Source organism: Corythoichthys intestinalis, chromosome 2 (assembly GCF_030265065.1).
Source record: "Corythoichthys intestinalis isolate RoL2023-P3 chromosome 2, ASM3026506v1, whole genome shotgun sequence".
NCBI classification, from domain to species: Eukaryota; Metazoa; Chordata; class Actinopteri; order Syngnathiformes; family Syngnathidae; genus Corythoichthys; species Corythoichthys intestinalis.
Genome location: NC_080396.1, coordinates 58,743,395 through 58,769,673, shown reverse-complemented (window position 1 = coordinate 58,769,673; position 26,279 = coordinate 58,743,395). Strand labels below are relative to the sequence as shown.

The following is a 26,279-nucleotide window of genomic DNA, read 5'->3' as shown; positions in this document are numbered from 1 at the left end:
TGATGTAAATATGTATGATAAGTAGGGGTGGATGAACTTGTTTCCATTTGTTGTTACATTTTTCACAGTCTGAAATGATTTTGTAATGGAAAATATTGTGGCTCACACTCAAAATGAGCCTGACCGCCATGATTCAATTATTGTTAAAGGAACCTTGTTGTGCAACAATGAAGCCGCTATGATTCAATTACTGTTAGGGAAACCTCATTATGCAACAAACAAATATAATTTAAGCCATAAAACTTTTATTATTACATATGTCACTGCAGCAGAGACTACTGTTGTGCCAATAGATGTTTTTACATTGTAAAGTCCATGCCAGTCTCAGACACGTTTGCCATGCAGTTTCCCAAATTTCGTCCGAGATTGCTCACGGCTGCCCCTCATCCACGAAACTGAGCTGAGTGGTGTGTTGTGCCTGGGGCCAGTATTGGGACGAGCCTCTGGCTGTTGGCTCAAAACTCTGCCCAGTTAAGTCCTGCAAAGGAGGTGTGCGTGGCAACGAGAGTGAGGGGATAGAGGCTGACCAGGAGGGAACTGGCATTAGCTTCTGCTCGTGTGGGGAATTTTGAAGGGATGGTGGAGCTGAGCAAGGAGACCCAGCTGCAGCATTAACTGAGGCTGTGATTTGTGAATTGGAACAGTGAATGGGGTCAAACTCTGCTGCGTGTGCACTCCTGCAACAGTCCAATCCTGTCACGCTGAGCGTAGGCGCTGATGGCTCTGCTATCGGGATGCACTGAAGATGTTGTCCCTCTCCTTGCTGTATAAAAATCGGTGGTGCCGGGGAGCAACCGTGCGAAGAAACGCTGGGAGGTGGAGTGATGGCACTGGGCATCAACAGGTTGGCGGGGTTGTGAAAAAGTGGTTTGAGAAGTCGAGTCATTTCTTGAAGGTCCTGGCTCACGTTGGTTACTTGGTGGGAGAGAACCTTCATCTGAATCAGGGATAGAGAGGGAAAAAAGAAAGATAAAAATCAAATTCGACCTGATGTTGTGTCACCAAGATTGGGTACATTCTCACCTCTCGCTTAAGCTTCGCGATAGCCTTCATTGTGTCGCCGTCATCATCCTCTGTGCATGGCGAGAACATACAAAAACACATCACAGATGATCCAAAGCTCTGTTAAAAGCAAGTATTCGCTGTACTTTGTAAGTTACCTGTGACTGGATCGGGGCTGGATAGACAGCGCTGTGTAGTGCTGGTATGAGTAAAGTCAAACTTTGTGTCTTGAGCGCTTTTATTTTCTGTTTCAGTGCCATCTACAAAGCTGTTGCATATGTGAGAAAAGAAATACGGAACAGAGAGCATAAACAAGGGCAAAGAATTCCGGATTTTAGGGAAACTGAACATCACACTGGCTTTGGGATTTCACATCATAAGAGATCTGGGCTCTTTGTTTATACTTGTGTGACAATTAACTCAATCGCTACCATTGAGAGCGAGAGACAGTGAATCCTCTGAACTATAAGGGCTAGCAATGAATGATCACTGGCATTTTGGTGTAAAAAAACTGAGAACTTGTTTTACAATCATATGCACAATAAATTATTAACTACACGTTATCAATAATCCAGGTTGTAGTATTCTAAAAATGAAGATGGCAGTTTGCAAAGAACAAACGATCTCACATACGATAAAAATGTAATCTCTCTTTTGCCATTCAGTGAAGCCGAGAACCCGTTTGTTGACAGGTAAAAGAGCAGACGACAAAACATCGCGATTAGTAAGTGGCTCCGAGATGTATATTGACTCTGCACTTTGATTGATGCTGTAAGAAGCTGCCGCATCCCACTGAGAGTGAATTAACACATGCTGCCAAGAGACAAATGTGCTGGCTTCCTACCGAGGGCTGAGCTCTGGCTGCAGGCAGCTGAAGCTCACTACAGGAATCTGCAGACCAGCCGGTCGAGTGTGATCGTTCGGTGGTCTGAAGGGTCTCGGCGGGAGCAGCGGGGAGCGCAAAGGGGATCGTAGGGGTGAGCGCAGGCCTCGGCCCAGCCTGCCCACGGGCGGCATCTTCAGGAGAGGTGAGTGTTCTTCCTCAGAGTTTGACCCTTCTTCATCCTCTTTGATGGAGGGAAGCTTCTTCACAAGTCCGCCGTTGCTCTCACAGTCGGCCTGAAGTATGAAAGATGATCATAAAAGACGTTTGTTTTTGACATACATTTAAAATGACAGAAACTCTCAGAGTAAACCTAGTTCCCATTCACAGGAGCTGAACTTCATTCACTTTATTGACATCTGTTCAGGAGTGCTATCATGAAGACCCGAGCACCATTCACTTGTCTATGTTGGGTCTGTCAAGGGAGGAATGCGTCTCTCCTCTCTTCCGTCACCCTCCATTTACTTACCCAGGCTCTTGTATCTTCTCTATCCAGTCCACGTGCTGGTATTTTTAGATCACAGAGGTTTAATTTTAGCTGAGGTTTTTCTCTGAGGGAAGGGGGGAGGAGAGGGGGCTGTTTGGGATTTCATTCTGTGTTTATGCTGCACGTGCCGCGGCAAGTGTGCTGAGCAAATGCGTCTCTCTGGAAGTGTCAGATTTATGGAATACGCATTACGGCATTAAATGTGAACAAAAGCATGACTGTGGGCCAGTGTGTGTAAATGCCTGCAATGGTTGTAGTTGTGCATGTGTGTGTAAACAAAAGTATAACTCTCATCGATATTCTACACTTTACCCCGCAGTCTCTTTTCATCCTTACAATAGATTACACCAGCTCATCTGCATGTAATTTTCATTCTATTATTATCCAACCATGTGTGACCCCTCCCTCCCCTGCCACTCTGAGAGCACTATATTTAGACCCATGTTGAATGGGGACAAAAAACATGACTGCAAGTCTACAGAAAAACTACGCACGTGTGTGCATTCATTCAGTCACCTGTGATGACATTTTAAGTCTGCTTGTGCTTAACGATAAAAAGGACAATCAATGTATGTATGTATGTATGTATGCAACAGCTGAAATCCATCTGTACAGTAAGTGCCAATGACTCCAACTGTGTTTAGCCTTGGCTGTAAGTCAAGCAGAAGACTTGTCTCTTTCGCCCTCAGTCCAGATGGCTGCTGTTTTTTTTTTTTTTTTTTTTTTTTTTTTGTCCTGTTTTTTATACTATGGTGCCATCACTGGACAACGGTGCAAAACATAGGGAATAAGAGAATGGATGTGGCAAAAATGACACTATTAAAAAACAGATGAACACAACTCTAAGTTCTTATTCTGGATTTTCTTTTGGTCATTCAGAACAGAAGATTAGTTGATCGCAGCAGCAAAACTCAGAAACACTAGTTATGTGACAGATGATTGTCAATTTACTCAAGTCATTAGTGAGTTATTTTTCCCTCAAAAAGGAATACAAGTTTAATCTAGTCAGGGGAAGTAATTCCTGACTATGGAATTTAAACACATTGTTATCAAACCCTTTGGATTCAGGGGCAGATATTTTTCAATCCCTTATATTTCAACCTACACCTGGGACCTAGTTACTTAAAAGGGACTAAAAGTAATATTACATAGAACAAATTTATTTATCCACCATTGCTTCCCGGACTTACACTGCTTTCATGTTCATGTCCACGAACAATGACGTGTCAATCATTGACTTCATAATGTATTGACGGGACACGGGGCCTGCATTGTTGGCGAGGCCATCAAAGCTGACCGAGCGGAATCACAGACAACTTTTTTCATTGAAAATTCTTGTGAATAAATGCTTAAATCCCTGAATTCTTTATATATATGGATGTAAAACAGTCTCAATTTTAGGTTAAAACAAAAGAAACGTGCAGTTAGCATTTATTTTACATAAATTTGTCGAAGTACAATGCTAGTCTGTTAGTAAATGTACCTTACCTTATGTAAACAGAGCTTTTCCGGTGAAAATTCTAGTAAATAAATTCTTAAATCCCCAAATTCTTTATAGACATGGATGTAAAACAGTCTCGATTCTTGGTTTAAAAAAAAACAAAAACAAAAAAACATGCAGTTTGCATTTATTTTACGTAAATATTTCGAAGTACAATGCTAGTCTGTTAGTGAATGTAGCTAGCGGCCGCCTCATGTAAACAGAGCTTTTCCGGTGAAAATTATTGTGAATAAATGCTTAAATCCCCGAATTCTTTATAGATATAGACGTAAAACAGTCTCAATTCTTGGTTAAAAGCAAAAAAACGTGCAGTTAGCATTTATTTGATGTAAATATTGCAAACTGCGATGCCACTGCAGTAGCGGCTAATTCCTCCCATTGATTTTTTTTCACACTGTTTCAAAATGCATGCATTGTAAAAACAATATAATAATTACCTTGAATCCTTGAACATATCACTCCTGAGACAATCCTTCTCGTTTGTATGCGGGACATCTTTCGTCTTTTTCAACAGAAATCCGACGTTAGATCACTGTGTGCGTTTGTGATTAACTCGTCTTGAAGTGGGCAGCTCCCTACTTGAATGCGAGGTGCAGTGCATGACCGATCTGACCCGTCAATACTATTATGAAGTCTATGGTGTCAATTTAAAAAAATGTACAAATAAATAAATACTGGCAGTGTTATCATTTAAAGCAGGGGTCCCCAAACTAGGGCCTGCGGGCCGGATACGGCTCCCCCGAATTATTTTTTTATTTTATTTTTTTTTCAATAGTGTTATTTATTTCCTGGCTTTTTTCTGTGAAGAACCCAGAGAGGGTTATTTGGTTATTATCTATTTAATTAATAGTGTTATTATTATATTATATTATATTATATTATATTATATTATATTATATTATATTATATTATATTATATTATATTATATTATATTATATTATTTACTTCTGTTCCGTGAAAAATCCAGAAAGGGTTATTTGATTGTGGCTTTCTGAAAAACAATATTTTTTTACATTTAGGCACTCCTGCAATCGTCACACTTTTTCTGTTACAAACTGACCTGGCCCCTCATCAGAGAAGGGAAAAGTTATGTGGCCCTCACAAGAAAAAGTTTGGGGACCCCTGATTTAAAGCAACCTGTTGTTGTTATTTTTAATCACTTTTATGGTGTCTCCTATTTTTTCATAATTCAACTTTTGAAAAGCAGTACTACATTATGGACTACATTTATGAAGGCAATGCTTGAGGCCTTTGGGATGTGCAGTATATCAGGATACTTCGCGTTGTGGGAAGAAACTGTCCAAGCTGCAAGTGCTGATAATGTTTGCATTCATGTTTGAGTGTCCATGTAAATGTTCATTGTTAGAAAAAATAGTTGTTGCTGTTACTAACGTTTGACATTGTGACTTGAATCTGTTGCGAGCATATCAAAAAGAGCTCATAATACATACACACGCATAAATAATAAATATGCACAGCCACCCTCAGCCAACCAATCCAGTCTCCCTTTGATTAGATTGAGTGATTGTGGATAACCATAAAAAGAATGAATGTAAACCGACATCAGTAGCAGGACCAGGAGTGATGGGCTTGTCTGTGTTGCATAAGAGAAAAATTATATTACTTCACAGAAAGCCCTCAGTAATATTGCTTCCTAGAACAGATGCAAAACATGCCAAAGGCAAATGCCATCTGGTTGGGGAACATCTTGCCGACTCTAAGGGGGTCTGCAGAGTGTGACTTGCTTAATCCGTCACATATCGTTGTCCAGTACATTTATGCACTTATCAACGTCACTCTACCTCCGTGCTGTGTCCTTCCCTGAGGTTGTACGTTAGGTCGTGTTGGATTTCTGTAAGGAACTTCTGGGTGTAGTCAGAGTAAAGAGAAAGAACCTCGCGGAGCCCTTTAAGGCTGATATATTGCAGGTCACAGTAAGTCAGTGCCTTGACACAGGCATTGGTCTTAATGACTGCTTCCTGTGTCAGACAGTCAGAGCCAATCAAGTCACCTCTTCCTAGAATGGGAGAAGAAAAATACATCATTAAATTTGTACGTGTTTTAATTCATATTTTATTAATATATTTTCTTTATATTTTTTTCTATAATTTACTGATGAGTAGGAGGGAGGTGATAGCATTGTTATTCTTCACTGAGGAATGAAAATTGAATTTTAAAGGAGTGATGTAGTATCCTGTGTTGAACCACTTTCTCTATTTTTCTGCCTCCCTCTGCATCACATCCCTTCTGCTGAGCTGTAAATTCAAAGTGGCGCTGCCAAAGCAATTTGCGCTCATGCAACTGTGTCTCCTGGAGAAGAACAACACACCTCTTGTGAATTAGCACACCAGAGGCATGAATGTCGATGTGTGTGTACATGCGCTTGTGAGAGAGAGATTATGTGCGTGAAATATGGGAACATTCCAAGGCCAAAATGCTAATGAGGGCAGTGCTCACTTCATTATTTACACCAGTAAGATCATTAATACAACCAGCTATTTTGCGTCATGTGTAGCTGAGCCGATTCCAGAATTGTTCTTCACTATGGGTTGCAGTGTGTCTTGTGAAAGAACTTGGCAGGTAGGTTGCAGGGATATAAGGTAAAAATGCTGGATGTTAACACTACCATCAGTATCTCTTCCTATCTTATGCTCTGCTGTAAGTTTCATTCACTTCATTGTCTCCCTCCCTCGTGTCTCTGTCCAAGGTGCTGAACATTAGTGCGTTGGTTGTGCGGGCTAGTTTGTTTGCTTTCTTACCCAGAATGGCGAGCACAGTGTTGTCCTTCAACACTTCCATGGAGCCAGAGCACACAAAGTAGATGGCTGGTAGGGCATCGCCCTGACGGATTAGGAATTCCCCTGGCGCACAGAAGGATGTCTTAATGATTAGTGAGAGGGAGCGTAGACATCCTCTGCTGGCTGATTCAAAAAGTGGCAGCTGCAGCAGCTCCTTATTAAGGTGCATGGCAATGTCAGCCCTCAGCTCATCTGGGAAGTCCTTCAGCAGCTGTAGAGTGGGTACGAATTATAAATGTGCATTGGAAAAAACCTCAACTGAATCTGAATGAAAACATAACTATTAGTACTTATATGGTGGATGGCAGAAAACAAAACCTATACCATCCATCCATTTACTATAGTAGTTATCCTGCACATGGTCAAAGAGAACCTATCACAGTTGACTATGAATGAGAGGTGTGGTAACTGGACAGAAGATCGGACGGACTCACAGGTAATATCTGACCACACACAATTTTGTGGCATTTCTGAGATTTTTTTTTTTTCAAACGTAAAATGTGTACCTTGGCGCTATAAAGTTGTGGAACACTGTTACAGAATACCGAAAAGGGGTAAAAGACTAAAGTGCTGAGTTTTGACCAGTCTTGGAAACTTCTTGACTGTGACTAACCATGGTGAGACATGATTTAATACGGTAATTCTACCTCGCTGACGTCAATGCCGTTGTTGACCGACCAAGTTGTCTGGAAACACTCCATCATACGCTGCTCAAGGGCTTTGGGGAGCCGGTGCACTCTGATGAAGTCCTTTAAATCCTTGGTGCGGGTGTGGTATAGGGAGCGTCGTGAGTACATTCTCTGGATGATGGCAGTCACATTACCAAACACTACGGCGTGCATTAATGCTACAGAGAAGACAAAAGTGAAACAATAATGTCTGCCAGCAAACATCTTGTATTTGTCGAACATAGTGCTTTACACACCTCCAATCAGCATGGTGCAGATGGAGAAGATCTTCTCTGAGTCTGTGTTAGCTGAAACGTTGCCAAAACCTACACTGGTCAGACTGCTCAGAGCAAAGTAAAGCGATGTCACATAGGAGCTCCGCACGGATGGACCGCCGCTCAGCGCCATGCCAGTGACACCTGGCAACCTTACGCGGGGCCTACTACTGTTCCACTGGGCCGCACCAAACAAACCTTCTCCATTCAATGGTTCGAGACCAGAGCTGTTCCACTGACTGGAGTTAATCAGTTCTGGTGCCACAGGGCGTTGAGGCGAATCAGACACTCCCAGTAGGGAGGTCAGTGGTGCCAAGAAATATGGTGTGCCCACACGTTTGGCGAGTTCATGAAGCCACCCTGTTTGGAGGAAAAGGTTCAAGTTTAATAGCAAATTCTGCACTAAGGCACATTGTAAATCAGTTGACGGATTTACTGTCAACAGTCTCTGTTTACTCTCTGTCGTAGTTCTGTTGGGATCACTGATTTACTGTTTTGACTTTGTGTTCAAATTTTCAGGGTTTTCTGGGGTCTTGCTTTCATGAATGATGATTACTTTGGCACTGCACAATGTCTCATATTGTCATGTTTCATCGCTAATCATGGTCAAGCCGTGTCCTTTCCCTCCTGTATTCCCGTGTCCTTTCCCTCCTGTAATCCCTTGTTGTCACTTGTTGTGATTTACTCATTGACTGCCATGAATGATGTTCAATCCAACTCGCAGGGGATGACAGTGAATGCTCACTGCTTCCTCACCTCCATGACCAAACAGTAACAGATCCCATTTTAGATAACATACCACTGCATTTATAACCCCACTGGATAAGGCTGAAAATGAATGACAACTGACCGCCCTTCCAGTTCTAATGGGTTAGATACCTATCACCGTCAATGCCAATCAGTAAAATGTGTTGAATTTCATGTGTATGTGTTTATTGTCACAATGTGCTTTCCCCCCTTTATAACTGATTAAATGTGTGGTAACTGAGCTAAGAGTGCTTTTCTAAGAATCAGTGCTTGTTCACACCCATGACCAAAATGAGACTTTCCTACTTTTTACTTATCAAGCCAATGCAATAGGCACCTAGTTTTGCAACAGTTAATGCTGGCCTTGATTTTAGGGCCACAATTTGAAGGTCTTAAAATCATTACTATTGAAAGGCCCAAAACAGGTTTTATATAGACCCCCCAACCCTTCCCAAAAATGGTTTAAATTATTATTTTTTTTTTTTTTTCAAAAGCCATACACAGGCTTACAAACACAAAGATAAAAATCATTTAAAAGGAGCACTTCATCAATGGCAAAAAGGGAATGTGCAAGCGCACCTGTCATTGTCCCCTCCTATTCAAACCCCTGCACCAACCGGATAGTACCAAATGCCAGATGGTATGGAGGACATTTATTTTCCTCCCACAGTCATGACTTTTTCACCTCCACGACCACTGTGACAGATTCACCTTTTCGATAATATACCATTGCAATTGAAACCCAACAGGATAAGGCCAAAGACCAGTAAGGTGCGGCTCAGACCCCGCAGTAATGTTTACAACTCCTGTGGTCAGGGCTGTCAACAGACATGCAGGGGCCTGGGGACAAGAGACCATTATAGGGGCCCCCCACCCCTGCCACCGGCTTGTCACGACAACATACACAGTACTTTTAATGCTTTGCAAGCAATGGCAGTGTAAAATTTCAAATTATTTAATTTGAGATGGACAGTTAAATTTAACAGACCGTAATGTGAGGTGACACATTATAAACAAACAATTTCCATCTATTGTGCCATGTAGGCTACGACAGGGGTTCCCAACCTATTCCACTAAGGCACACTGTGGGTGCAGGATTTCATTCTTACCAAACAAGATGACAACACTTTTTCCCCAATCTGGTGTTTTACAAGTGCAATCAGTTGATTGCAGTCAGGTGTGGCTTGTTTTAGCAGAAGCCTCATTGGTTCAACTGTCTCTGCTGGATCGGCTGGAACAAAAACCAGGACCCACAGTGTGCCTTGAGGACTGGGTTGAAAACCCCTGGGCTACGATACAATACAACTGAGAGTGCTATGCCTGCCTGCTAAACAACAAAACAGAATAACTAAACATCCTTTGCCTGACCCCTCCACATCCCTAGGGTTATCTAGCCCTCAAACAGTGATGCACCTAGATTTTTTGACAGCAAAGTCATAACATCAGTGAAATCCAGTTTTTGAGCAAGCTCATGCTCAATGGAGAGCATGGCTAGTTTGTTAAGCCTGCCCTGTACTATGGTGGAGCGTAGATCTTTTTTTATTATTTTCATTTTACTGAAGGCTCGCACTCCTCCAGTTACAGTCACTGGCAAAAACATGAAAATGCGTAGCAGTGTGCAACGTGTATGCACATGTGTAACAGTGGGCTTCTTATTAGCGTTTGCTATAATACACAGTGGATTGTAAACCCAAGATAAATCCAGCTGCCGGACCTGAGTCTGTTCAGGCTCGCGCACCTGCTCCATCCATCCATTATCTTCCACTTAGTCCGGGGTCGGGTCGCAGGGGCAGCAGCTTTAGCAGGGAAGCCCAGACTTCCCTCTCTCCAGCCACTTCAGCCAGCTCCTCCGGCGGGATTCCAAGGCGTTCCCAGGCAAGCCGAGCGACATAGTCTCTCCAGCTTGTCTGGGTCGACCCCGGGGCCTCCCGCCGGTGGGACATGCCCGGAACACCTCTCCAGGGAGGCGTCCAAGAGGCATTCGAACCAGATGCCCGAGCCACCTCAGCTGGCTCCTCTCTACGCGGAGGAGTAGCGGCTAAACACCAAGCCCCTCCCGTATGACCGGGCTTCTCACCCTATCTCTAAGGGAGAGCCCGGACACCCTGCGGAGGAAACTTATTTCGGCACCTGCTCCCCACAGACTAACCTATCTCCCATCACCTTCTCTCTCCTTAGCTCAGCATGTGCTGTCATACCGCAGCTCAATAGGCTACAAGCGGCCGATGACAGACTTGAACCGGGCTTTGGTCACGGTGATCGCGAATGTAAACGTTCCGTGTTAACGGCTGTTGTTCACCTACCAACATCACTGTCAAAAGCCAACTCTATCCGTAATTCTTTGGCTCCTTCTCCTTATTTTAAAAATGTCATATGTTTCTCGTTCACCTCTATGATCTTCATCTGTTTTTATTTTATTTTACTGCGCACCCGGTTTAGGACGACTCGCCATGTTTAGAGTTTATAACAATGACAGATTATAATTTCCTGCTTCAGGGCATGTACGTAGTGTAGCCTTGAGTGCGCCAGGGCGGGGTCAAACCATTCTCTGCTAAGACAGAGGGGGGGGTGCGGTGTTGTGCAAAAAAAAAGGAAAAAAATATATATTTGAAGTATTAAATATGTTATATCGAGTACAACATACAGTGGGGCAAATAAGTATTTAGTCAACCACCAATTGTGCAAGTTCTCCAACTTGATTGAGGTTTAGGGGTGAATGTTGCGTTTCCCAGCCATTTGTGTGCTGTACTTAAGTGAACTAACCGAAGCTAAAAATACAGGCTCCCAACACACCGGTCATAGCACGTCCTAATGCATCATGTTTTAAGGTTTACTTAAGTCATGTTTCCACCGAGCAGTTTAGTGCAGGTCAGGTAGGATAGTATGACATTTGGGAGTGTTTCAGCTGCAAAGTTATGGATAGCATGCGTGGAACGCATCGCCATTTTCCATATCCCTGGCAAACCTTTGGCAGGGGAAGCTTATGAAATTTTTAGCATAGAATATGGAAATGTATTATAGCCTACTATTTTACCCGACCTGTTCCAGACCAGTTAGTGGAAAAGCAGTTTTAATGCCCTGTACATAGGGCTAGCTGGCATCCATTATATCATTACACATGCAGCACAAAAAGAACAATTAATCAACCCCCCTCCTTGTCTTCATTTTCTGTTCGGAATAATGTGACCAAGAATAAGCTAATTTCACGAGCATCTCACAGCATTGTTATTTGCAGTGAACGCTGTAGGAGGTGAGATAGTTTGCTATAATAACATGTTTTCTCAAAAATGTGTGGTCTACAAGTAGAATGACAAAGTTTTCTTGTGACAATCTTTGAAAGCATGTAGCAACTTATGTGGGTTCACGTTGCTTTCTTGCAGTATGTACATGGTGGAAAGTAATGATTCATCTCCTGAATGTTCATTTATTGCACAAATGGCCTTGACATTTCTATGTCTGCTTGTTAAAGCTCATTGCTAAAAATAAAAGTGTCATTAGTAACTATGGAATTTAAGACTAATAGAATTTTTGGCAAGCTTTATCTTTCTCTTAACAGTGATGTGAAAAAAAGTGTCCCGACCTTGTGGAAGGAAGTCACAAACCTATGTCCCAAGAAGCTGGGCTGTTACTTTCAATCTCACTGCGGCCGATAAAGTACCAGACACATGCCATCCAGTGAGCTAGCAGGGCAAATGTAGACATGAGCAAGGTGAGGACCACGGCGCTGTACTGGGAGTAGCGGTCCAGCTTCTGCAGAAGTCTCAAAAGGCGCAGAAGACGGACCGTCTTCAACAGGTGGACCCCAAAGTTCTGGGTGATGGAATCATATGGATGCAATGGACCAATTTTAATTAGATGATCCAAAAATATCTTTTCTATACTACAATGAATGTATCATTGTTCATCTATGCCAGTGATGTAGTGTCAGGCATATTTAAAAGCTCTTCCACAACATGGCAAAAGGTACAGTCAAACTGCTTATAATATTATAATATTGCATTGTAGAGGCCAGTTAAACAGGCCCAGATTATACAGTGAATAAGTACATAAGTAAATGAATTGTTTCAGGATGTACAGTATAAGTACACATTTTGTGACATTTCTGTTTTGCAGAGTGGGAGGGTTGGGAAACACTGCGAGACTCACCACACTGATATTGAAAGCGTACAGCAGGTCGAAGGGCAAGGCAGCGATCAGGTCCACAAACAGCCAGGATGTGACATAATGAATGCAAATGGAGCGAGCGTCGTACACAACCTGACCAGATGTGCTCACGTAAGTGGTTCTGAAATTTAGCACGATATCTAAAACACATATACATATATGCAAAGACATAGGGTTCATTTTGGGTTTGGTAACAAAAAATGAAATTAATCGAACTGAGGTGACATCCTTACCAATCATGAAGAGAATTTCGACCAAGATGTCACTGACACTGGGTGGGCTTCTTGCTGTTGACGCACCATCCTCTCGTACCTCAACTGCTGTGAAGCAGACATTGTAGGGAACCGTGACGGCGACATAAAAAGTTGCCAACAATATCAGCCAATCCCAGCCAGCCTTAAAAGCGCCATAATGGAGAAGGATAAAGCGGGACTTCTGGATGTCTGCCACTTTGTACTCAGGCACCGGGTTAGCATTGGCTCCCAAAACACTCTTGTTTAGAAACAAGGAGAAACATGCATACTAGTCAGTGAAACAGCTACAAATGCCAATACCACAGCTCATACTACATGTTCACGTGGCGAAGAGCAGCAGAGGTGGGAGTAAGTCACATCTGCAAGTATCAATTACCAACTAGAACTACCAAGGAGGGATAAATTGTTCCAAATCACTTTTGTATCCAGAGAAGGATCATTTGACCCTAATTAGCATATTTTTGTGAGCACGATGGTTGTCATTAGTCATTCCGATTCACAGTCGCAAAACCACAGGGTTGGATTGCTCCAATTAGCATCTTGAGTGTTTGCTGGGCAGGGGTGCTTTGGCTGATGGGGGAAGGGTAAACTGTTGTTACTCTAGCTGGCCGGTTGTCACTTACAAGGACAGGAGGCAGGTTGTGGTGAAAAAGCCACCATAAAATAGACCAAACTACTGACAGGATGTGACTTTTTTTTTTAAGTGTTTACTTTTCCCTTCAACTCTTCCAGTTTTATCCTCTGTATAAACCAAATGGAACATTACTAGTCAGGTATTCTTTTCTTTTCTTTTTTTTTTTCAACTTCATGCATGGAACCATACTGTGGTCAGACTTACAGTATGCCTTACATTTACTTTATATGTGTGTAAACTGTATGGAGACAGAAAGGTGCTATTGGATGGTATGTCTGAGGCAATGAACACCTTTGGAGGTCATTTTCTCCCCAACCCCTTCCGAATAGGCTTGTCCAGTTGGACAAAACAGTTGTTGCATGTTGGACAGTGGACCGCCCAGGACAACCTTTTTACATCTTCCAAAAGCTGCAATTTCCCTACACTGCTGGCCAAAAGTATCGGCACCCCTGCAATTCTGTCAGATAATGCTCAATTTCTCCCAGAAAATGATTGCAATTACAAATGCTTTGGTAGTCATATCATCATGTTGCTTGCAATGAAAAAACACAAGAGAGAATGAAAAAAAATTAAATCATTATCATTTTACACAAAACTCCAAAAATGTGTCAGACAAAAGTATTGGCACCATCAGCCTAATACTTGGTATCACAACCTTTAAACAAAATAACTGTGAACAACCGCTTCCAGTATCCATCAGTGACTTTCTTACAATGCTCTGCTGGAATTTTAGATTTTTGGAGCCAACTACTCCAAGTCTCTCCTGGCACACCTGCAATTCTGTCAGATAATGCTCAATTTCTCCCAGAAAATGATTGCAATTACAAATGCTTCGGTTGTAAAATCTTCATTGATTTTACTTGCAATGAAAAAACACAAAAGAGAATGGGGAAAAAAATTAAATCATTATCATTTTACACAAAACTCCAAAAATGGGACGGACAAAAGTATTGGCACCCTTTGAAAAATCAAGTGATGCTTCTCTAATTTGTGTAATTAACAGCACCTGTTACTTACCTGTGGCACATAACAGGTGGTGGCAGTAACTAAATCACACTTGCAGCCAGTTAAAATGGATTAAAGTTGACTCAACCTGTATCCTGTGTCCTTCTGTGAACCACATTGAGCATGGAGAAAAGATAGAAGACCAAAGAACTGTCTGAGGACCTGAGAAGCAAAATTGTGAGGAAGCATGGGCAATCTCAAGGTCACAAATCTCAAACGACCTGAATGTTCCTGTGTCTACCGTGCGCAGTGTCATCAATAAGTGTAAAGCCCATAGCTCTGAGGCCTCCCTAGATTTGGACAGAAAAGAAAAATTGACGAGAGATTTCAATGAAAGATTGTGCAGATGCTGGATAAAGAACCTCGACTAACATCCAAACAAGTTAAAGCTGTCCTGCAGCCCGAGGGTACAACAGTGTCAACCTTTACTATACGTCAGTGTCTGAATGAAAAGAGACTCTATAGAAGGATACCCAGGAAGACCCCACTTCTGACCCAGAGACATAAAAAGCAAGGCTGAAGTTTGCCAAAACTTACGTTAGAAAGCCAGAAACATTTTGGAAGAATATTCTCTTGTCAAATGAGACAAAAGTAGAGCTTTTTGGGAAAAGGCATCAACGAAGAGTTTACAGGGGGGAAAATGAGGCCTTCAAAGAAAAGAACATGGTCTCCACAGTCAAACATGGCGGAGGTTCCCTGATGTTTTGGGGTTGCTTTGCTCATGGCATTATGAACTCTGAAGACTACCAACAAATTTTGCAGCATAATGTAGGGCCCAGTGTGAGAAAGCTGGGTCTGCCTCAGAGGTCATGGGTCTTCCAGCAGGACAATGACCCAAAACACACTTCAAAAAGCTTTAGAAAATGGTTTGAGAGACAGCACTGGAGACTTCTAAAGAGGCCAGCAATGAGTCCAGACCTGAATCCCATAGAACATCTGTGGAGAGATCTGAAAATGGCAATTTGGAGAAGGCACACTTCAAATCTCGGAGACCTGGAGCAGTTGGGCAAAGAAGAATGGTCTAAAAAGCAGAGCATTGTAAGAAACTCATTGATGGATACCAGAAGCGGTTGTTCGCAGTTATTTTGCCTAAAGGTTGTGCTACCAAGTATTAGGCTGACGGTGCCAATACTATTGTCTGACCCATTTTTGGAGTTTTGTGTAAAATGATAATGATTTTTTTTTTTTTTTAAATTGTTTTTGTTCGTTACAAGCAAAATAAATGAAGATATTACTACTGAACCATTTGTAATTGCAATCAGTTTCTGGGAGAAATTGAGCATTATCTGACAAAATTGCAGGGGTGCCAATACTTTTGGCCAGCACTGTAGGTGATTTAGGTTGTTGCCGAAGCAATGTTTCCTTCTGCACCGCCTTTACGCCCACATGAGAATGAGCCAATTCTTTTGCAAGACCCACCAAGGAGTGGTCTATTGTTTGACAAAGCCAAGGAAGCCCTGTATTTGCAAATATTCAAGATGCTTATTGCAGCTATCCAGAGTAAACCTCCCACCCCCCCCCCCCCCTTCACATCTAGGCTGCTTGATTGCTTGTTTGAGTGGTCTATTGTTTGACATAGCCCAGTTTTCAGTTTGGTATCGGGGTCATTTGATGCCTTTCTGGTATTTCTTTATAAACCAAAAAAAACGGCAGTTCCAATGTAAGTCTGTTTCCAGAAGCTAGCTTAACTGTAAACACCAAAGACATGTTATGTCGTTCACATCTATTCAAGTCTCATGAATACCAAGTTAGAGTCAAATTTTACCCAAGTCCAAAAGCTGTAAAATTGGTGCCTTAAGCATCCCCCCACCTCTGATCAGCAGCAACACCATTTCTCACATTGTTGATGTTGAGTTTGCTCTTGGTCTTGTCTTGCTTCTGAAGATGTCCAGACAGCTGGTAAAGGACAGCACGACTTCGGCGACGCTCCGTACTATAGCCTGCTGGGCGGTTAATCTGGTGTACCTCCAGCCCTGTTTTTGAATCTTTAATATAGAAATCAGTAAGGGATTCTGATAAATACATGACTCTATGGATCATCTGTTGGACTTTTTTCCCCTCTTCTTTTTAGCTGTTTCGGTGTACTTTAGCTCACCAGAGTCAGACTCATTGCCATGGTCCTGGTCCTTGTTTTCTGTGATGTCCTTATGCGAGACTAGGAACAGAACCACCTCACTTTTTTCATTCTTTATGGGCACAATGTCCAGCAGACACCAAAACTTGGAACCTGCTCAAAGAAAAGTAGTTGAAGAAATAAAGTGGATATATAAGAATACACACCATTGTTCAAATGCCAAGATTTTGTGAGATAAAAGGTAAGACCAAGGTGAATCAAAAATTTTGCCACTATGGGCTGCACTCTGTATGACTCAATTTAAAAAAAAAAAAAAAAAACTATCTTTTAAACAGGGTGCTAAAATAAACAACCCAAATAATGTGGTGTGGACATCATCTTATAACTAGCATAGTATTTCTGTTCAGAGTCAAATTTATGCCCATATAAAATGGAGAAGTGCATGTAATTATTTCTGGGGAAAATGCAGCTGTTCTGTTAGGCTTTTCCTGACATCAAACATCACATTTCAGTGTAGCAATGGTGTATTTTTTTGTTTTGTGATGAGCATTGCTGTGTTGTGTACTACGAGACATATGTATAGCAAACACAGTGGCGAAATGATTACAAATGATTAATCATTTTTCTAGTGCGGCGCAACTATTTATTTTTCAATTTTTTTTATGATGATTAATAACATGAGATCTTTGCGATTAACTGTGATTAATCACATTGTCCTAAACATTGACCAATAACAAAAATATTCCAAAATAGTACAATAAGTAGTAATAGTCATATCCAAATCTTTGCCAACTTTCAGATTCCTCTCTTATACACCCCACCCCGTCCAAATGTCATCCCCATTGTAAATTAAGTCATAATGATCTTGTAATGCTACTTATAGCTATTTAACAAAACTAGTAGTACTGTATATAAAGTAGTAGGATACAGTGGTATGAAAAAGTCTCTAAACCTTTTGGAATTTTTCACATTTCTGTATAAAATCACCATTAAATGTGATCTGATCTTTGTCAAAACTACACAGATGAAAAAAATGGTGTTTGCTTTAACTTAAACCGCCCAAACATGTATAGGTTTTCATATTTTAATGAGGATAGCATGCCACAATGACAGAAGGAGGGAAAATAAGTCAGTGAACCATCACATTTAATAATTTGTGGCGCCCCGTTTTTCAGCAATAACTTCAACCAGAGGCTTCCTGTAGCTGCAGATCAGTCTGGCACATCGATCAGGACTAATCTTGGCCCATTCTTTTCTACAAAACCGCTGTAGTTCAGTCAGATTCCTTTGATATCTGGCATGAATCTGTAGGTCATGCCACAGCATCTCAATGGGGTTCAAGTCTGGACTTTGACTTGGCCACTCAAGAATGTGTATTTTGTTCTTCTGAAACCATTCTGAAGTTGATTAATTTCTGTGTTTTGGATCATTGTCTTGTTGCTGCATCCATCCTCTTTTTAGCTTCAACTGTCTGACAGACGGCCTCAGGTTTTCCCGCAAAACATCCTGATAAACATTTGAATTCATTCTTCCATTAATGATTGCAAGTTGTCCAGGCCCTGAGGCAGCAAAACAGGCCCAAATCATGATGCTCTCTCCACTATGCTTCACGGTGGGGATGAGGTGTTGATGTTGGTGAGCTGTTCCATTTTTCCTCCACACAGGACGTTGTGTGTTACTCCCAAACAATTCAACTATGGTTTCATCAGTCCAAAAAATATTTTTCCATAACTTCTGCGGAGTGTCCAGGTGCCAACTTGCGAACAATAAATGAGCAACAATGTTTTTTTAGACAGCCCTGGCTTCCTCTGTGGAGTCCTCCCACGAACACCATTCTTGGAAATCATTTTACATATAGTTAAAGTGTGCACAGAGATGTAAGACTATGCCAGTGATTTCTGTAAGACTTTTATCTAGGGTTCTTTTTTACCTCTCTGAGTATTCTGTGCTTAACTCTTGGCTTCATCTTTGGTGGACGGCCACTCCTTGGGAGAGAAGCAACAGTGCCAAACTCTCTCCATTTGTAGACAACTTCTCTGACTGTCAATTGGTGAACATCCAGACTTTTGGAGATGGTTTTGTATCTTATCCCAGCTTTATACAAATCAACAATCAATGATCGTAGGTCTTCAGACAGCCGTTTTGTCCAAGCCATAATTCGCATCAGACAATCATAATCAAGACAATTCTTACGCGATGTGTGTTTTATAGTGGGCAGGGCAGCTTTAAACCACTCATCAGTGATTGGGCACACACCTGACTTAAATTGCTCGGTAAAAATTGGTTTCAATTGCTCTTTAAGTCTTCTTAGGCAGAGGCTTCACTTACTTATTTTTCCCCCTTCTGTCGTTGTTTGCATGCTTTCCTCATTAAAATAGTCAAACTTATAAATGTGTGGGTGGCTTTAGTTAAAGCAGAGTTTTTTTCATCTGTGTGATTTTGGCAAATATCAGATCATTTGATGGTGATTTTATGCAGAAATGTGAGAAATTCCAAAAGGTTAAGATATGTTTTTTATACCACTGTACAAGTTGCACACACTGAGTGAGTCTTTATGCCTGGACCATCACTCTAATGGACAGCGTTCTTGATTGATGCTGGGTTCTGCTCTGTATTGAGGCATGCCGTTCTCAATTGAATTTGTTCATAATAAAGACTCTAAGGAAGAGGACCAAAGGCTTAACTTTTTCCTTAGTGGCTCTGATGGCAATATGTGACTAAAATAATTAACTGTGTTACTCTTCTTCAGCCCTTACCACTCTTTTTGTACAGGATGATTTCAGTCTTGAACTCCCGCCGCTCATCCAGAGCTCTCTGCATCTGCGAGGTGAGGTGGTCACTGGTTTCTCCACCATATAGGAAGGTACATGTACAACTCTTCTGCATCAGCTCAGCGCGAGCAAAGCCGGTCAATTCACAGAAGCCATCGGAGCAGTAGACAATGGGGTAGAGTGTTTGGACCTGGGCATTCCCAAGCACAAAGTTGCTATCTAGGGAGTGTAAAATGGAAAATTTTGGGAAGACACAGGGATTTTTTAATGAGATTCTGTGATCGCATTTGTGAATCACCAGGAGAGCAATAACATTTTTATCTTCTGCATACAAAATTAGACTCTCAGTTGCTTTTGCTTAGTCAGCATGCGCTTAAACATTTTAATTCAAACACAATTCAAAGATTGAGAGTACTGTAAAATAAGTCATCTGTGCAGCAGTGCTAAAATGCTGTAATTTAACGAAAACTTGATTAATATTTAATGTAGAGCTTTTCCCGTTTGGCAGCGTGTTCGTCTCAGCTCTTGGGTCAGACTCAGCGGTGATTCGCCTTCCTTTGAAGAGTTCTCCTCGGGGACAATTTAACATGCCTGCTGCTTTTCAATGAACTTCCTCTCATCTCCCTTCAATTCTTTTCTCTTCTATTGTTCTCTCCAAACAATCTTGGCTGATCCAATGTAGAGTCACTGGCAATCATCCAAAATAATAATGAGAGAGGATAATGTGCACGTGAACGTGCTAGCATGGCAGCCAGTTATTGGGACAGCTGTGCATAATTCATTTTGGAGCTGAGAAAGTGAGTAAGTATGACATTCATTCCAGCGGGATCGTGGACGTCCATTCATGAGTGAATGTGGATTGAGTAGAATTTTCATTTTGAAGGATATATTATGAACTGTACTGAAGTGACGAAATGAGAAGAGAGACCAAGCGAAAAGTCATTGATGCGTGACTAAAGAGCCAATAAAGCTCATGTAAATGTGCTGGCCAGACTTTATTCAGATTAAAGGAATAAAGTAGCTCCTTTTTATTCATTTATTTATTTATTTATTTATTTTAACACACCAGTGATGGTTCTCATTATTTTAGGTAGCCTAAACATTAAATTCGCACCACCCAGTTGAATTTACTCAGGGTGTTATTGACATATAATGGGAAAAATATTTATTTAATCCCCTGCTAAATTTGTAGCTGAAGTCAGATTTTAAATTTACAAATTGTCTATTACCAAAATAAAATAAAAAAAACAGCCATAGACATTTGAGGATTTTTTTTTTTAATTTGGCAAGTACGGTAATTAAATCATTTTTCCACCTACTGCATTTTTTACGTTTATACGACCGTAATTTTTAAAAAGTCAATTAAAACAGAGGTCTCCAAACCGGTGTTCTGCCAAAATATGCAACACTGGCAAAACGTGCTACCAATGGTGAATTTGATACCATGCGCTTTCAGCTTGTTTTGTTTAGATGTATGCAGGAAGAACGTACTAAAAAAAGTGCCTTAAGTAAATACTTAAACGTAATAATATCAAATAAGGGTGGTTTCAATACACTACATGACTAATGTGCACAACAGATCAATACTCTGCTTTGAAGCTACCACAAGGAAACACAATGCTTAAAGTGCCTGTGACACACAAAAAAAGCAGGTTTATTTCATATTACACGCGGTATTTTATGCTCCTGAATTAAATGGACCACTTGGATGTGTGCAGAAGCAGAATATTTATTCAATTTTTTAAAAATCCTGCGCTACGAAAATGAGAGACTTCTGGCCACAGTCTTAGATTTAAAAAATCCAGTGGCCAAAATACTGTTTGGAAGGTTTAACAAGTCGACAGTTTTGACCATTATGCAGTCATTTTACACTGTCGAACTGATTAAATGCATTTTTGATATTTCATATTCTATTTAGCACAAGACTGTTATTTGTCATGACCATACAATTTATTCAGCAATCGGGGAAAAATACTTAGATACAAACAATATCCTGTAAAAATATTGGCGTAGAGAGATAAAAACAATGATGACATTTTACAGTATGCTGTTGTCATCAGCCTCGTGTTTGTTGTCTCTGTCGCCTTTTTCTCATTCTGAATCTTCCCCTTCCTCCAAAAACGACTCAAACAACTATGGCTGTATGCCACAGGCTTGCTCTGGATCGACAATCACTTGAAAGATCCACACTTGAACCAGAATTGCGGAAAAACGCTTCCTCCTCTTTGGACTCAATGATAAATCCGCTGAAATCACTCTTTTGCTGACGTCATCATCCAGATATAGGCGCCAGAGCGCTATAATGACAGGAGGAGCTAAATGGCAGATTTAAAGACTCATTTCTCGTCATCTGCGCTTTGCCAAATTGTTGTCGAATCGTCTCAAAATATGACTTTAATTCCAATGATTCCAGTACTGCTACAGTATTTAAGATGTTGTTTTTTTTATTTTTTTAAATCGTTTCAAGGCACTTTAAAAGCTATTAGGGGAAAACACACAGCAAAAGTATTTTGAGGATGGAAAGGTAAAAATAGACTCAATCAAAATGACAACAGTAAGTACTCGCTACTTTTAACTGTTGTGCGCATGCGTGTGCAAGCACATTGAGCATTGGTTGGACGCTTCACTGTGTAGGATATTTTGGCAGAACCACTGTGTTCTGCAATTCCTTTGAAACATCCTACACAATGCTCAGTGCGCTTGCGCAAGCATCCGCACGCATGCTCACAACGGCTAAGAGCGCCGAGTACTCACTATTTTTGTTTTTACTGAGTTTTTATTACCTTTTCATTGCCTAAAAAATACTTTTTGCATGTATTTCCCTTTCATACTTTTAATTGTAGTGGTAGTTTTAAAGCAGTGTTGATCTGTTGACCACATTAGTCACGTAGCGTATCTAAACGGTCCTTTTTTTGATATAACTACATTTCAGTAATTTGTTAAGGCATTTGTTCAGTACGTTCTGCCTGTATGCATCGAAATAAAACAAGTTGGAAGCGCACGGTAGTACTTTGGGTGTCAAATTCGCATCGTTTCGCCAATGTAGTATGTATTTTTTCAGAACACCGGTCCACAAGGCATGCTGTGGGTCCTGGTTTTCGTTCCAACCGATCAAGCAAAGACAGTTGAACCAATGACGTTTCTGCTAAAAAAGACTGACTGAAATCAACTGATTGCACTTGTAAAACACCAGATTGGTGAAAAAGTGTCATCTTGTTCGGTTGGAATTAAATCCTGCACATACAGTGGGCCTTTGTGGAATCAGTTGGAGACCCCTGGATTAAAAATATGTGTGAATAAAACAGTTTTGTATGCAGCTTTATTTTAATGACTAATCTGCCACTTTGTGAATAAAAGTAATTCTAATGCAATTGTAGCAGACAAACAAGCTGGGTGATCTTTCCATGCTTTGTATTTTGACAAGGTAATGAAGCTTTATCCTCAGTGTAGGCTATTATCTATATACAGTATTATAAAATAAAAAGTGTGATGAGTCAGCTGACATGCACAAAAAAGCACTAAAAGATGACAGATGGGTGTGCAGTACTCGTTGCTGGATCAACGAGACCCGTTTCCAGAACTAAAAGTGCAATTTCATTTAGTGTTTATTGTTGCTACCAATAAAAATCTGCGAGTCGGGCACTTTTATTCATTCACTCAGTTTGATTTCATCCATCCATGTGTTGCAAACCCTAAACCGAAACACTGCACACAAGGACTAGTCTGAACAATATTATATTCCTACAAATTACTTAAATTGTCCAAGTCATCTTTTTCGCTAAATGGTGACAAATAGCCCTCTTGACACACAAACAGTAACAAACAGGTCTTGAGTCAGCATGCCTCATTAAAATTCCCTGACTGAGCTTCTAACTTGTTTGGAGCTTCAAAAAGAAGAATCTCAGCTTCAGTCACTGCTCAGAACATTTACTCTAAACTACTACTGCTATCATGACTCAAGATGTTTTCAACTGATCACATAGTGGCAGTTCTTTAACTATTGCAGCGTTTTAAGCAGATATTTGGAAGACAATGTGAGTAATATGGGGTTGGACTAGTTAAATTCTGCCAAATCTAAGATACCATTGCAATGGAACGCTGCTCTACATTTAGTTGATGAAGTGCTGTATTTTTGTTTTTTAACGTTTCATAATCTCTTTCATTTACAGTGAATTCCTTTTTCCACACATTTCTCCTGTGAGTTTGCACCTTCAGCTTGGAGTTTTATAAGAGCACCACTAATAAAAAAAACCTCCAGTTTACATTGCTAATTGTTAGTTATCTGGATATGTGTGAATAGGATTTACACTACGTTCGAGTCAAAGAATAACAAGATGTGCAATTCTGCGTGCTTTTCATGGACAGGCAATCAATGTAATATCTTTGCATTCATGTAAGCTTCAATATGCTCATACCTGAACACCAGATGAGCCCCGCTTTGTGTAGTAGAGCATTATCATCTGTTAAATCCCAGATAGCAGACCAACGTTGAATAGACGTTGGATCAACATTCCGCTGTCGATCTTATATCGTTGAATCAACGTCAATTTTGCACCCCCAATTAATGTTGTTTCAAGGTTGAAATCCTTACAAAACCCATACGTCATTTCGTTTATTAATAATATTGGAACAACAACAACAAAAATGTTATGTTTTTGACCAAAACGCCCGCTTATCCATAATTCAATGACATTTCAATCATATTTCCTGGTCAATCATAAATCAACTATGTGTCAACGTTAGTTCATCAACTGTAAAACAATGTTAACCCAACCATCGCCTGACATACCATAGAACGTTATTTCAACATCACTTTATGTCGAAAAATTCAATGTCAACCACACTGATGATTTTGATGGAAAATGAACGATTATTCAATGTCGGTCTGCTATCTGGGATACATCCTACTTCTGGATTAAACATAAAATATATGCGGACCTGTCACCATGGGTGGGCCATAGGGGCTGTTCTCACCCCCTGAAATGTGTTTAAAGACGAAAAGGTGAAACAATAAAACTAGTCAAATGTGTAAGATCACAAGAAATAGCTGAACCATATGCACTCAACTGCACCCAGTTGCATAAATTGGGCACAGTCACTATTTTGTCTTTATTTTTGTTTAGTTTACTTTTGTTAGTTTTTTTTGATATGTGTGTTGCACTTCCATCTTCTTACTCTGTATTTATAATCCATCATAAAATTCCAAGAAAAAGACATGGGGGGGTGGGGGGGTGGTGAGCACAGTCCAAACATACATTTGATAATCTCCTTGCATCAATGAAAACTATACTACAACTACTGTATGTAATGTTTTTTTCTTTCTTTTCTTCATGAGTCAATTTGTTTCATTTACTGTATATCATCACAGTGTCATTCTCTAAAGGGCTCCTGTGGTGCTAATTAAATCATGAATGTTGGCGTGGATGTGTTATCGATTCATTCGTGCGCATGCAAGTCATATTGGCAACATAATCATAGCTAATTGTCTTTGATCGTTGTTTGAAGTCATGTCGACTTAGTAATTATTTGAAACATCAACTAAGTAGAGATGAGAAGTCATTCGTGGATAAGACTTGGAACTCACGGGTTCCGTCGAACCGAGTAGCGATGGTATCCAAGAAGGTGTTTTGCGGTGCGATCAAGCCACGCATCACGGGCATCCGGGACCGGGTTGAGCCGCGTCTCTCCCGGCGTTCCGAGCCATGACTCTCGCCGGAGGTGCTCACGAAACCCGGGAGAAACCTAGACGTGGTTCCCGGCGCTCCTCCTAAACCCTGGAGGAGGGCGCCGAGTCGCGACACCCGGGACTCCACGGTCCAAATTTCTCTAGCGACCACTGTGCAGGTAATTGGGGCTGCAAACGCGAGGAGGCAAGGTGCCCGTGCTGGATGCAGAGAATAGCTGAATGGAGAGCACGGCGTGGATGGTCACATTTACGCACGGGTGTGCTGCACTGCAACCCCTCTCGTCCTCCTCCTTCTCTTCTCCTCTCGTCATGGACTCTATAGTTTATCCAGTCACCCCCCCTCTCTCTAGCTCATTGAATTCCTGTCACTCATCCTTTCGTGGGTTGATTGATGGCTGCTTAAACGGGAAAGGGCACCGAGTCTTTGAATCAGCGGGTATGTTTTTTCATGAATTAATTTAACACTGATGCCTTTCCGTTTTTACTAAAGTTGTAATAAATAAGACAGATGTTAACCCTTTATATGGCAAGTAACTATTTTTGGTAATTGGGAAAAACAAAACAAACAAACAAACAAACAAACAAAAAGACATGAACATAGTATATTTAACTCATTGCCTAACACTGACAAGGATAGACGTCCAATTCATTTCGTCTGAGAGAGGATGGCAGCGAATGTTTCCTGCTAACCCTCCCAAACTCTCATTCAAAATTGCTCCAGGGGAGGGGGATACTATATGTGCACTGCTTCAGTAGAGTTCTCTGCACTCAAAAAATGCAGGAAAGCCGGAGTCCACTCCTGACACATTCCATTTTGATTTTTGATCAAGATGTGCAATCATCTCTCATCACAACCTGTCATGTAATTCTCATGAGACAGATCCTGGTGATGGCGTGATAAAGTGGACTATTAGTTTTCAGTAGAGGAGTTTGACAGTTTTCCCTTTAAAAAAAAAAAAAAAAAATCAGTGATGGTACAATGAACTAGGGCTGTTTTTTCCTAACGTTTTTGAGCTTCGGCAGATATGACTGAATTATAGATATTCACACCACAAACTAAAAATGGCAGAAAAGAATAAGATGATCATGTCTCATTTTACTCGAAATTTTACCTACTGGTGCCAGTGGTGCCAAATATGGAACTGATATCAGAAAACGATGCTTCTAGCCTATTTTATGAATGGCAACAGGTTGCTACACTGTGCTTCCTGCCATCTCGCAGAAAAGAATTTAATTGTGCTACATCGCCATCCATCCATCCTCTGTACCGCTCCTCATTAGGGTCACGAGGGTCTTGGAACCTACAGTAATTGGCCGAGGAAGAAAAAT

At 41.0% G+C, this 26,279-nt stretch overlaps 1 protein-coding gene across 2 annotated transcripts; it reads right to left on the bottom strand.

Moving 5' to 3' along the window:
* Window positions 1-294: 294 nt before the first annotated feature.
* On the bottom strand, window positions 295-25,307 carry LOC130912154 (potassium voltage-gated channel subfamily H member 3-like). Of its 2 annotated transcripts, XM_057830024.1 has the most exons (15): window positions 24,849-25,307; window positions 19,250-19,483; window positions 16,515-16,646; window positions 16,259-16,404; window positions 12,760-13,018; window positions 12,509-12,666; window positions 11,965-12,172; window positions 7,598-7,975; window positions 7,320-7,519; window positions 6,634-6,883; window positions 5,677-5,891; window positions 1,847-2,121; window positions 1,161-1,270; window positions 1,024-1,073; window positions 295-937 (listed from the first exon to the last, which is right to left on the bottom strand). In XM_057830024.1, exons 1-15 carry the CDS (start codon window positions 24,922-24,924, stop codon window positions 371-373), a joined length of 3,258 nt encoding a protein of 1,085 aa, XP_057686007.1. In that variant the 5' UTR covers window positions 24,925-25,307; the 3' UTR covers window positions 295-370. The 2 variants fall into 2 exon arrangements, with proteins under 2 accessions (XP_057686007.1, XP_057686006.1); XM_057830023.1 differs by having other exon boundaries at window positions 12,509-13,018.
* Between the last annotated feature and the right edge of the window lie 972 nt (window positions 25,308-26,279).